Here is a 14311-nt window from a genome sequence, read left to right as displayed (position 1 = left end):
ATCTAGATTTTTTGGAGAACTATGATTTTTGAGTATTTCTTTCATCCTGATGAGGCACATTAGATGAATGGGTTGGATGGAATATAAATACAATGGTTAGCTCCACGCAAAACTAAATGGTGGGTGTCACATCCTAACTTTTTCCTAGAGTGTGGCCTACCTGAGTTTTGGATGGTCGTTATTTTTTGGGTTGCAAGGTGAAAAATATGACAGCTACCTGATGGACGGTGCGGATCTCATGGAAGTTTCACCCATGTGGCTCTTGGTGCGCAATGTACCTAGTGTGAGGTACATTTACGGTGCATAGCTAAAGCTACATTAATATTGGGCAGACATGAGGCCCAGGTGATGCATGATGAAATCCAAGCCGACCATATATGCATCATCACATGCTACCACCAGTGCCTAGAATCAGGTGGGCCACACTATCGGTGTCAACGGGTTGGGTGCATCCAATGGGTGCTCGAGCATGACCTGACAAGAGACAGGTATGGTTGTAGCTAAACCCGGACGCGGATTACACCACCTCCAGAGGTGGTGTGGTGATGTATTGGGCTCTGTAGGGCCCACCATGATGTATGTGTTTTATATCCACGCCGTTCATCCGTTTTGCCAGCTCGTCCTTAAAGTTTTGGATCAAACTAATATTCGTGTCTTCCTTTCATCCATGGACCTTATAAACATTTTGGATGGAAAATAAACATTACGGTGGGCCCTAGGAAGGTTTCAACGGTGGATGTCATTATCCCTGTGTTTCCAGTAATGTGGTCCACTTGAGCATCAGATCTTCATTTCTGGGTTCATGCCCTAAAATTATCTGGCAAAATGGATTTCAAGCCCTAGCCCAGCTATCAAGCTAAGTTTAGTGGCTCAAGCCCTGCCCCTTGAGGGTCGGATCAGCTTCCAACCTTAACTATAACATCATATATTTTAATGGACCGTTGTATGATGTATGTCAATCACAGAAAAGTTGTACTTTATGTTTATGGGGCCTGATCCAACGGTGAAAGGTATTTGGTGGTATCATCAGGTGAACTATTGATGGTTTTAAGATTTTTGGATTGGCCAGTTGAAGGCATTCTTCAAATTAATACTTGGATTCTCAATGCGTCCAATACAGCTCATTCTTGCTAACTTCTTGTCGGAGACCTCTATTATTATTATTATTATTATTATTATTTAAATCTTATGAAAATTTAGGAGCAGTTTGGATGCTCGTAAATTTTTTAGTTATAAACAAGTTGTGGGTGCGAGTTGTTTAAAGATAAATCACTTATTTTTCTCAAGATTTCAAGTGGACTGAAAAGTTGCAAGTGATTTACAGGTTATAACTCACAAGTGAAAATTTTAATCCATCCACCACATGTGAGTGACTTACCTGTAAACCTTTTACAACTAATAAAACTTACAGGCATCCAAGAATCTATTCTTTTATGGTTCATCTTTCAAGATCAATGGTTATTTCATATTTACAAAGTAATCTATTTGTGTTTTAATGGCTCGTTTGGATGGCTCATTATCAACTAAATAATAAATTATGGATAATCTATTATTACCATAATTCATTTTGCATAATTCTAAAAAAAAAAACATCATGCTTGAAAATGGTGCTTGGAAAACATTCCAAAGGAGCATTCCTCAAAGACAACCATTAAACATCTCAAGTTGCTAATCCGTATCCAACTGATCGCCCATTTCAATCGAATGTGATCACACCAGTGGTCCAATCTTCTATTGTATTTTTCGCATTTATATTACAATAACTTTACAATCTCATGATCTCTAATATATATAAAGAAAGTTCTTGGATTGCCTTTTATCAGTAGTAGCTCTATGTGAAGTTCCTTCTATATTACACAATCAGCTACAGTCGACAGCAAGTGGACAGTTTCAGCTTACAGGCATGGCCCACCTGATAGGAGACTGATCTTGGGTCAGGTCATATGAATACTGGTACCCATTTAAAGAGCCAGCGGGATCTTGCGCATGTGTGCCAATTCGGCATGCATGGGGCATCCGCAAAGGCAACCATTAATGAACAACAGCTTTCTCAGGTTGCTATTTGTTCATTTCAGTTGAATTCGCTGTGCAGAACTGTTTGTTGAAACAATGTATTTGTTGCTGGCAGGGCCGACATTGCTGTCCTGATGACAACTTATATCTAGAATATATTCTGGTATCTTGAAAATCCATATACTGGCGGACTGCTGATGTTGGATGTAAGGACGCCGGCAAATGGGGGCAAGGGATGGCTGTGGGCTGATTCAAACTGTAACTGTTTGATGTGGGTATCTCAAGTTCTTCCCTGTTGAGATGTATCAATGCTGCGCATGAAAGGTCTGGTGGCCGCAGTTCAGTTTAGGATGCATCACGTCGTCATGGTCCCATTGATTCGTCCTACCAAACCTGAGGATCAACTGTTGTATTTTGATCAACAGAGCAAACAGTTCTACCCGCACGGTCATAAATGTTCGAAAGTTGTTAAGAAAGTGATTTGGGCAGTTTTTGTTGGAGATCGCACAGAAGCAAACCCGAATTCAATCAAACAAGGTGAAATCAAACACAAACAAAGATTTTTATGTGGAAAAACTCTTGCGGGAAAAAACCACAGCACAAAGCGACAAACAATCCACTACGAAGCAATATTACAAGAGATGGATGGACTTATCGATCCGAACAACACCAAAATCCTTTCTCAAAATCCTAGCTTTACTTTGGAACACCTTAGGAACATCTTCACATTCACTTAGAATACCTTAATCCCGATTACACCCGATATATTTACTATCACAACTGGAATTAGAAACAAATCGCACACTCACACAGTTCCGCACGCACCTTCGATGAGACCTTCAATGGCATCGACAGCCATCGAAGACCAGTCGATGACATCGAAGCTACCTTTGATGGCATAGAATAACAACTCCAAAATTGTACAGTGAACAACTGAGATTTTTCTAGATTTTCTCAATGGCATTGAGTGGTCTATCGATGGCATCGACAAACCCTTGATCTCAGTCAGATTGAAGACATCTGACAACAGTGTTCAAATTTCAATTTGTTGTGATGAATTTTGTAAATGTGTTTGCATGATAGGAACACAACCTGGTTTTTTATGGGCCATTGAGTAGATGGGCCATGGCCCAAAAGAAAGCAACGGATCAAACTATGATATCTTTCCAATCAAGGGCCTGCAAATGGATTGTTCACTCAAAGTTGAGGAAAAAAATGAGCAACAGTCGGCAAAAAACACAATGAGATGGTTAGGATTGCACAATCAGTGTGATTTTTGGCTACGACCCACCTACATGGCGATCCCTCACATTGAAAATCCCAGTTTTTCATGTACACGGCAGGAAATGCACTTCAGCAACGCTCTGTTTTGTTTGGAATGAGAAATTATAAAAACAAGAAGGATGAATGCTGATCTCACATGCATAGATCGCCTGAAATTAGCATGTGAACCTCCATCAGACACATGACACATGTAAAACATCTGGACCACTCGCCTGGCAGGGCCCATCATGGATGGGCCATATGCCAATATTTACACCAGCTGGATGATTCTAAAACATTCAATCTGGATTTTGGAATGACAGATTCATCTCCCTAGCCCGAATGACGTATGAAGGGCGCTTGGGTCCTCCCAATTGGCACTAAACTTGCATAGAGGCTTACAGGATGGTGGGAAGATTTTCCTCAATACCATATATTACCTACCTTGAATTGCCAAAAATAAAATAAAATAATCCTTTAGTTCACAGCCATGAAAAGGAGACCAATTATTCACATTCAGTGGATAGAAGTGCTCCATCGAGCAACTAGCATTGTCCGAATATGATTTTTGTTTGTGGTCCATCATATGGACGGTTATGATCTGAATCTCACAATTCAGGAAAAAAAAAATCTCATGGGAAACAATTTGATTCTTATGTTTAAATCCCATTCTCCAAAGCTATTTAAAATCTTATGCTTCATGATTTGAATTTTGGGGAGTGATTTTTTTTTTTTTTAATAGCTTTGTATCATTTCAAGGTATACAATGCATGGATGACACCAATGGCAATAGTTATAATGGAAATGAAGATGTCGACACAATTGAAAGTGGTCGACAATTTCACATACATTGAGAATCGAGTGTTTCCATTTCATTTAGTGGGACTTTTAGCTTTGGAACTTGGAATTACAAGAATATGTTTATTTCTCTGAGGGTGCGTTTGATTGCAACAAATATCATGATATTTCATGATTAATTAGACTGATTAATCATGAAATATCATAATATTTTTTCGCAACCAAACACACCCTAAACAACAACAAAATGTTTTGTGGTATTATGGCGATGTTTTTCCATATTTCTTAGTGCGGTATGGTCAAAAGCAAAGATTTGATCACATCCCACTTCTTCTTTCATATTCTCCTAATATTATTTTAGTTTTTTCTATATCACTCTGAAAAAAATAACCATAAAGACATGTTCATTTGTGGCAACCAATGATTTCATTGCTTCACGATTTTACAATCTGAAGATGTTTAAGTCTTGCAGATGTGGGCCATGTCTTCCAATGGAGCCATATGTGACATTTTTACATGATATTCTGTATGCGATACTAGCATTCCTCAAACAAATGGTGGTAGAAAACATCTTACCATTGCAAACTACAACTAGAAAAAAAATGAAAGATGAAACTAATTCCTTAATCTATGAAACATGAACCGCTTGATTGTATGAAGAAGAACACTCGGCCCCATGCTTGCTTCCTTTCCACCACACAAAACAAAGGGTAAACGGCATACCTCAATATTTCATTGTGATTGTTGCACTAGAGGGCTCATCCATGATGAATTCAGCACTTCTTTCATTTGATTCATGTCTTTGTTTCAAGTCCTTAGCTAGACGGTAAAAGGCATCCCGAAAGCCAATTCGGGTGTTCTGGTTCATCTGTTCAGGACACAAATCCATTAGGAATTACGTCTAAGATTGTGTTTGGATCTTCAGTTGTTTAAATCACAATATCAATTCAATAAATAGTAAATGACCAACCAAGGTGAGGCTAGCTAGATTGGTTACAAATCTAACTTGAAACGCATGGAATTGCAATTAGTGGTTTCACTTTGTAAAAGTATACAAGCAAGTGAGCATCCAAACACACTCTAATTTATCAAAGCTTCAATTGTCCCATCACTTTTACCTGTCTCATTACATCTACGAGCTCTTGGAGCACTGTTGCCTCCATGGATTCTTCATCGACATCTGAAGCCGCATCGCCAGATTTCTTTAGTTGAGTGGGGTTCAATACTGCGATCGATGGTGCCTGTACATAATCAAGTTATCTGCTTAAACCTTCTGCTTCATTGAATTTCAACAATAGCCATGGGTTTCAATGTACTGTAAGTGGAATGAAGATGATCTATGAAAAAAAAATGCAAGGAGAATTAAGAGTGATGTATTTGAAGCTTGAAACTCAACTAGGATTCATGAGCATAGTTAGAAAAATGGCAGACGGTCAAAAAAGGGTGTGGGAAATGTTTGTGTTTAACTTAATCTCATTCATAGAAATGCCGTAGAAAAAAAGGAAAAGCCAAAAAAAAATTGGAGACTGAAAAGTTCCAGTTTAAAGCAGTTGTGACTAAAAAAAAAAAAAAGAAAGGTGAAAAAAACGCTATATGCATGTATATATTATATTATATTACACACAACGTGCGTGCACACACACACACACACACACACACACACACACACACACACACCACATGGGCACTCAAACCCATAACCTCAATGTTGAAACACACTCTTATCTACCATTGAGCCATGAGTTGAGTCCCAATGCGTATATAATAGTATATATTATATATAAATAGGTTAAAATACAAAAAAATAATTAAAATACCTAAAATGTATATATGTATGAACATAGATAGCTAAATGGGGTTTTTTTTTTTTTGGGATACACCCACACTTTCACCACATGGGCACTCGATCCCATGATCTCAGTGTTGATACATAGTCTGTCTATCATAGATAGCTAAATGGGGTTCCTTGCCTCTCTCAAATCCTCTCTTTTCAAGTAATCCTCATTAAAATTAATGGGTCTCTATTAAAAAATTTCACCCTCCACTCAATTTTATCACTGGGCGGCGACCACGCATCTCTATCTTTTATATTACCCCCAGAATTTTTTTAATAAATAAAACGTGTTTAATTCGGTTTTCACAAACAGAAATGAGTTTTGAAATATACATGGTTTTAAACGTTTGATCAATGTATGAGTTTTTTTTCTTTTTTCTTTTTTTAACAAAAACATGTAATTTAAAATAGACTTTTTCTAATTAAGTTCGTAAGGGCCCTAATCGATTCCATACCAGGGCCCTAATCGATTCCATACCCATATGTATGCTTATTCTAACATAATGGATTTTCTCTACTTCAACAATAATGCCGTCTAACAACAAAAACAGTGATTTTCATAGAATGCTCTTTGAATCATAGTGTACTTGAATAACCCGCTAAGATCAATGATTGGGTCAAGTGAAGTGACTTGTTTTTCCCTAAAAACCTGGAAAAATGGATCAAATCATTCAAGAAGCTTGAACAATTAGGCCACACATACTTTTGAACTTTGAAAACTCAAACAATTGCTCCATGGAGTTAGATTTTACTCATCAATCCATAAAGACCTTTGCCATAACTGTATATGAGATATCTCACCTTTATGGTTGGCAAACTTTCAGTTCCCTCGGAATAATCCGGAACAAAACAGGATGGTGGGTGATCTTCCTTTCCATCTTGATCATCTGATAGGTTGCCTGTTGGTAGAGAAAAGCTACTCTCTTGAAGATGCTTTGAACCATCAGTACGTGATGATCCTTTCACGGTTCTCTGTGAATCTACAATCATGTCTGAAAAAAGATTCTCACTTGACATCAAGCTCCATTCAGAATCGAGAACTACGCATGCGGGTTGGTGTGGATATTCCACGTCCCGTGCGTCTTCTTTGAGTAATGAATCCCTGCACATTTGAAATGTACGAATTGAGATGACAGAAAATCATATGACCCCATTTATGAAAATGAAAGTTTAAGGCCAAGTTTGGATGCACCATTCAATTGAACTCCAATAATCAGTTCAATATAGAGGAAATATCCGACCTGTAACTACGCTCTTTCAGGTCCTACTAGAAAGTAACATAATTGCAATTTGGGGCATACTCTTGCAATATGGATGGTAAGTTAATTCTAATTTGGTCATTTCTGCCTCATCGAACTAATAATTGCAATTATTCAATGGTGCATCCAAATGCTACCTAACATCGAATTATGATTCTGAAGAATTTTTGAAACTACATAATTACTACAGGCATTAAACCAAGAATCTTAAGAACTCCAGAAATGATCACATACAAGAAAATGTCATCCATCAACATGCCGCCTAGGCCGTCGATGCTCTCACACATGTTCTGTAGCTGGTAATCAGGCCAAGCATTTGAAAATCCCTGCCCGTTTTGTGAAGAATTATCTGAATTCGGTGTGCTATAATCAACAAAAGAGAAGTCTCCACAAGCACTGTAGTTTACAGAGCTTTCGCTTTCGTGAATGGAAGGGACGTGGTTGGATTCAATGGACAAGATTTGTCTGTCAAAGTCAAATTCTTCCATGGTCGGCTTTGCCACTTTGGTGCTACAGTTGTTCGGTAATCTGAAACTTTCAGCTGCTGTTACACCCCATTGCAGCCATTCATCTGGTGATGAAAATCTTCCGTCCTCGCGAAGCATGGCTGCTGTATTGGGTTTCCTTGGAACAATGCAATCGTTGCTTTCTCTTCTGATATACCAGTCCATTTGAACAATCTGAAAATGTTTAGATGCTTGTTACAAGACCTATCTCACACTTATTTGAATTTCCATCCAGTTTATCTAAAGCTGTGTTTGGATGCACTGATGATTTCAATTGCAATAGTTATTTCAATAAAGTGTTGATGACCATATTGCAATTACTTTGCACGGCATTCATACTGAGAGACTAAGCCCTGATCAACATCATTGCTGTGTCCCAGCTATTTGGGTTGCAAAAGTAACTAAAATCTGGTCATTTCCTCTCTATCGAATAAATTACTGCAATTTGATCCTATTCAATGGTGCGTCCAAACACCGCTTAAGTGATCTTTCTTGTTTGCAAATCAGAAGCACTCTTTAATAACCATAGTTTCACATCACATCTAATTCTGAGCAAAAAAACAAATGAAAAGACTGTATCTGTACCCATACAGAAAATCTATCATACAATATATGAAAGACTAATACAATCATGCAACTGCTTATATCAACTGTTACCCTTGAACAAAAGAATTAGGGTTGCAAAACGGTTGGTTTGATCCAAACGGGTCATTGGACCAGACATATAATAAGCGGGTCTGGATCTGAATTAGAACTGGGTTTGGGTTTGGAAACTCTTGGAGCTTACCTAAACCAACCCGCCTTGGACTTTTTAGATGGGTTGGATTTGGACCATCCCAAATGGTCTTGACACCAACGCAACCCGTACCCAATCCAGAACAGTGCCTAAGATTCCTTCAGATAAGGTAATTAAGGAAATTAGCTAAAATCTAAGAGGTATGCTCAAAAACATCCTGAAATATTGCAATACGATGCATCAGAACTTTAGTGTTTGAATCTAGGTCTTGCTTCCAATGATAAAAACCATTAATAAATATGTCAAGTCTCACTTGTTATGGTGAAAAACAACAAATAATAGCTCTCAATTGGATTAGTTCAACACTTCGATAATTTGGCTCTTTGGCTTTGAACATGAATGGTCACCATAACCTTTGTATAATCAAAGGATAGAAATATTCAATCCGTAAGTTCTTTCCGACATCCCCCATCCAAGAGCAGTCCTATCATATAAACGGTTTGGGGCATTGTAAAAACAAAAATAAAAATCCAATGGCTGGACTCCCAAAGTATCTTAAATTCTTAATTGCAATAAGTCGGGATGTATTCAAGCAAATATATACATAAAAAAAGCATACTTAAGAAATCATGGAGTTGGATGCTTTATGGGAGTCTATATTACATAGGGAACTATAAATTGGACCAAACTCAACTTAGACCCAATCAAAACCCAACCAATAGATACATGGGTCTAGACCCGACCCAACCCAGTTGATTTGGACGTGGACCTAAACCAGAACTGACCCATATAGGTAGGTCCTGAAAATAAAATAAAATATAAATATAAATATAAAATCCTAATTAGATAAGGATCAGTGGGATTAGGTGATATTTCATATTTATTGGTATCTTTGGGATATCCAAATCTTGATGGATCCTATCTTTGGGCTATCAGATATAGATCTTAGGTTTTTCCTATATATTTAGTTCTTAACAAATAATAAAGAGGTTGATTCCATACATCAAGTGTCTTGAACACTAGAACGTATATCCCCCTCGAAGAGGATCAAGCACCCGTCCTTGCTTCTGAAGTAAGGACCATATCATTCGGTATCAGAGCATCAATTCGGTGGAAGCCCAAACTTAACATGTAAGCTTAGCAGATGGAGTCGACGGAAGCCAAGGTAAAAAAGTTGGAAGAACAAGTACAATATTCCGATTTGTTCGAGAGATTTAAAAAAAAACACCATGTTCACAATGAGCCTCCAATATGAGCAATTGGCACCGTCGGTGATAAAAAATGAGGGGATCTAACTAATGATTGAGATATGAGGAACGAATTAGGTGGATCTAACCGTAGGCCCAATAGAAATAGTATGGTACTTATCCAAGCAAGGTACGCATCTCGACTTTCCAAAATTTTGGTTGCAAAGATCTGACTAGTTGGGTCTATGGCGCTGAACAATTTTCAAGATTCAAAACATGCCGGAGAATCAGAAAGTTCTATTAGCATCCTTTCATTTGGACAGAGATGCAGTGTGATGGTATCAGTGGTACGAGAAAACGCAAGCGACCTTGCAATGGGCTGATTTTGTAAAGGCCTCATGCGTTCATTTTGAACCAACCGAATATGAAGATTTAGATGCCGCAATCTCAAAACTACAACAAACAGGTACCTTTTATGACTGCCAAACTAATTTTGAGCGGCTTGCAAATTGAGTTGCACATGTGCTAGAAGCATCTTTTCCTCAATGCGATGAAGCGGTTTGAGTTTTTATTTAATATAATTAGGAATGCAAAGATGCTCTTCCCCCTAAAAAAAGAGTTTGAACCAAACATGATTTATGTTTATTTAATATAATATTTTAATCTTCAAAAGAATGGAATGCAAAGATGCTCTTCCCCCTAAAAAAATTTCTAATGAGGAGACATGTCTAAAAGGAGTTATTACACGACAATTCGTCGAACTAAATGGTGTTTTGTTTGGCCCAAAAACACCACTGGTGGAGCTCACCTTTCCAAAATCAAGAAAATTCATCAGGTGGACCCCATCATGTATAGGCCTCCTCTCCGGGGGCAATCTTAACTATCCAATTGGCAGCCAATGGTCCACATTCAGCGATAAACAATCCATTTCTTGTATGGATGAGATTTTCGAATGTGAAAGGTTCCTTTGGGCAGGACCAATAAATGATGGCTCTCACAAGATAAATGCTTCTGATCATTGAAAGGCAGGCCAATTGAATGGTTTCTAGCCAACCAAAAATCACAACTTCGCAATTGGTAGAACATCTTATATTACATGGATTAACTCAAGGCAACCTATTCTTAGTAAATTAACAACAAGGAGAGGATATTTCAAAAATGTTCATAAAGAGAAAACACAACAAGAAAACCCTATTCCAATATGTGAACGCAAGTAATTTTTAGAAGAAATAACAACAAAACAAGATCGGAATGAGGGGAAAACATGTTAAAAGAAAATTAAAAGGCCCGTAAATGTCATACTAAATAAAACACTGAGTAAACAGACAAATCCCAGAATCTCAAATTCATGTGCAGGCAATCAAAAGTATAGAAAGCTTCTTGCAATCTAAATGCTAAAAAACATATCTTGAAATTCCATCAAAAATGTATTTGTCACTCATCTAATAGCAACAAAAAGCACATGAATATAATAAACAAATAGGTAGAAAGACTAATACCATCTTAACAGGAGTGATAATCGCAGCTACGAAATCAAAATTTAACCAACAAATGATCAAAATCCAATTTCTAGCATTTCCATTGGTTGTGATATTTCATTCATTAAACAGCAATGATAACAACCTAACCCAAAATCTCGAAATCCACGCATAGACAATCAAAACCATATAATCAAAATTTCTAGCAATCGAAATGATGCAAAACTCATTTCTTGGACTTTCAACAAAAATGATTTTTCAAAAAAAAAAAAAAATCCATTTAAAAGTGAAGAACGAGCATGTGAACTTCATACTGACATTACCTGAATTCCTCGTCGCTCTGGTATGTATTATGAGAATGGTTATGTGGTACGCAACTTCCTCCACACGCAAGGATCATGCGGGTCGCTCCAGTACATACTACCAAGTATACATAATAGTTATGCATCGAAAAATCGGTGTTGTAATTTATATAGGAAATGGCGAATGCTATCATCATAAATCTCTATGTCCAAGCTGTTCATCAGATGGGTCCCACGTTGCGGATGGCCTTGACCAAAAATCGGACCTCAGCTGATCGGTTGAGCTACGATTTGAAACAAATAGATGGCTAGATTTTTATTTTTATTTTTAATTAAAAAATGCAAGTTCTAGTAAGCCATTCTTTTGTTTCTAACATGGCCATATTTGATGAGTGGATTGGCCTGATTTTTGGGCAGGGCTATCTACACAGTGGGACCTGGACTTGAAACACATTCTCCCTGTTGGCACATTGAGTGGCATGTAGATGCGATCCCTTGCGCATGCATCTGGGCATAGCAATCCTCATGTTTAACATATAATTTGAAATTATAGCTTAATCAACATAATATTGCAAACCGTATTGTAAAGGAAAAGTGCGATGATTATAATTTCTTTACCTGTCTCTTGATAATATCTACATTTGACTGCCGATTCCCGTGTTTGGTTTATCAGTGGTAAAATCGTAATGATGGCATTTTTCTATTACTTCAATGTCAAATCATCGCTGTTTGTTTTCAAGATTTCAATGGTAATGTCATGGAAAATTGCAATGATTACAAATTCTTTTACCTGTCTCCTAGTGGAGCCATCAATGGGCGGGGTTCGGGCCTGCCAAAACCAAATTTTTAAATAGGCCCTGCCCGACGGCCAAGCCTGAAACAATTCAAAATCTAGGCCGAGGCCATCCTCAGGCCCGGCCCGTTGATAGCCCTATCTCCTGGAAACATCTGTATTTGACTAATGATTCTTGTGTTTGGTTTGGTGGTGGTAAAATCATAATGATGACACTTTTCTTTTACCTTACCATGGCAATTAGTAATCCAAATAGGACCTCGATGCAAATCGTAAATGATCCTATCAATTGTTGACCAATCCAAGTTGGATGCGACTCATCCGAGCCGACTTCGACTCAATCAAGTCTGATCCGGTTTGGAACCACAAGACAGAAATTGAAAATATGCCCAGCTCAAACAAGTCACCGACTGAGTCGCGTGAGTCCGAGCTCAACTTGGGACCAAACAAGCCAGTTTGAGCCATCGAGTCTTCAATCCATGAGTGACCCATAATCAGGACCACACAATTCGGAGCGGAAAAATGTAGATGCGCTCCCTTCCACATGCATCTGGGCTTAGCAAAACTCATGATAGAATTTGAAATTCTAGGTTCATCAACGTATTAGTGTAAACCTTAATTTTAAGTCGGCAAAAGCAGCGATCCGGATCATAAATGACCCCATGGATTGCTGACTCATCCAAATTGACTTGGACTCGATCGAGTCCAGTTTAGGACCACTGAGTCAACATTGAAAATCTACCCAAGTCGGACGAGTCGCCCCATGTCAGGCAAGCCCCAAATCAACTCTGGACCGAACGAACTGGTTTGGATCATTGAGTCTTCAATCCATGGATGATCCATAATCTGGACTGCACAATTCGGAATGGAAAATGTAGGGAGGTTGGCGATTTGGGTACCATTGCATCATACCGACAAAACTAAACCCAAAACAATCACAACCATAGAATGAAGCTTCTACCAATCCAAATGATAGAAAGACCCACATCTTCGATTTCCATCATCCACCATTCTTTCAATCAGTTACCGGCCGCGATCAAACATGCGGGCCGTATACCAAATAAACAAATAAAATAACAGAGATACCATTCCAAACTTCGAAAATTCATGAACAGGTAATTGTAGCAAAAGAATCACAATTACTATCAATCCAAATAATTATAAAAAAAAATAAAATAAAATCCATGTCTTGGATTTCCACAAAATGCCCATTTTCCATTCATTAGCAGCAGCAAGCGAAAAATGAACGCACCTCCTATGGCCGATCCACGGCGGAAAAAGCTCCAAAGGACAAAGGGAGAAAAACCCAGTTGAGATCTTGAATGGAGAATGCGAACCAACGGTGAGGATCGAGCGATTGATCGGTCCAATCTCAAGTAAAATGATTGACGAGTGATTATAGAAAGCTTAGAAGGGCCTAATTTTTTGAGGTCGAGCGAGGAGCTGGATGCTTGTGAACTCTGCAGTTAGTGGCTGGCTTTTATTGAGCTCTGTTTGTGGCTGAGAAGTGAGGAGTGGAATTAGTGGCTGAAATTCCTCCATCTAAATCTCTCTCGTGATTGGCCCACGTGGCACAAGGAGAGGCCCTCATCCGTCTGTTCGGTAAAAGTCAGTGTACATAGCCAGTTTGTGGTGGTGAGAGCTTTCGTGGCACGTTCACGTTACACACGGAACACGGGGCTTTTGGATTGGAACATTTTCCCATAATACCCCTGTGATTTATTTGAAATAACGAAATGCCCTTAGGAAAAGCGGGCCAGCGCATGCCTGTCGTAGGGCTGTTTTGGTCATTTCGAAAATAGTGGACAGCTGGGGGGTTGGGATTTCACGACAGCTAGCTCCGCGTCATACGTGCTTACTCGTTTGGGAGACCGGTCATGTGCGAGGTTGGAGGATAGGTTGACACGTGGCGCGAGGTGGAGGTACGATGAACATGCGGTCGCCTGAGAAAGTTTTCGCACGTGCCTTTTGCACTCGTGTAAGAGATGTGGGATGCTATATCCATCGGGTCTCCCTGTCAAGGTTCCCTGGGTCTAAATCTAGGCCATCCCATTCACCGGGTTGCTCACGTGCATTGATTATGGACCGTTCATTACCCATTTCTTACCATCATGTGTGGCCCACCTGACGACGTCACCAGTT

At 38.8% G+C, this 14311-nt stretch overlaps 1 protein-coding gene across 7 annotated transcripts; it reads right to left on the bottom strand.

The window, feature by feature from the left end:
• Positions 1-1651: 1651 nt before the first annotated feature.
• On the bottom strand, positions 1652-13636 carry LOC131251009 (uncharacterized). Of its 7 annotated transcripts, none has more exons than XM_058251449.1 (6): positions 11398-13062; positions 7402-7821; positions 6710-7010; positions 5193-5315; positions 4798-4942; positions 1652-3720 (listed from the first exon to the last, which is right to left on the bottom strand). In XM_058251449.1, exons 1-5 carry the CDS (start codon positions 11571-11573, stop codon positions 4799-4801), a joined length of 1164 nt encoding a protein of 387 aa, XP_058107432.1. In that variant the 5' UTR covers positions 11574-13062; the 3' UTR covers positions 1652-3720; position 4798. The 7 variants fall into 7 exon arrangements, with proteins under 7 accessions (XP_058107432.1, XP_058107431.1, XP_058107433.1 ...); XM_058251448.1 differs by having other exon boundaries at positions 1652-2406; XM_058251450.1 differs by lacking the exon at positions 1652-3720 and adding an exon at positions 13422-13636 and having other exon boundaries at positions 4482-4942; positions 11398-11494.
• Between the last annotated feature and the right edge of the window lie 675 nt (positions 13637-14311).

The sequence above is a fragment of the Magnolia sinica genome, chromosome 7 (assembly GCF_029962835.1).
Source record: "Magnolia sinica isolate HGM2019 chromosome 7, MsV1, whole genome shotgun sequence".
Lineage (NCBI taxonomy): Eukaryota > Viridiplantae > Streptophyta > Magnoliopsida > Magnoliales > Magnoliaceae > Magnolia > Magnolia sinica.
This window is presented reverse-complemented; position numbering and strand designations above follow the sequence as displayed.

What these genes read in the sequence shown, in the direction of transcription:
- LOC131251009 (XM_058251449.1), bottom strand. Translation starts at nt 11,573, where the DNA reads ATGATGATAGCATTCGCCATTTCCTATATAAATTACAACACCGATTTT. An exon ending in CAGAGCGACGAGGAATTCAG is followed by an intron (nt 7,822 to 11,397) that starts GTAATGTCAGTA and finishes CTGGTATATCAG; the next exon opens with AAGAGAAAGCAACGATTGCA. An exon ending in TCGTAGATGTAATGAGACAG is followed by an intron (nt 4,943 to 5,192) that starts GTAAAAGTGATG and finishes TGTCCTGAACAG; the next exon opens with ATGAACCAGAACACCCGAAT.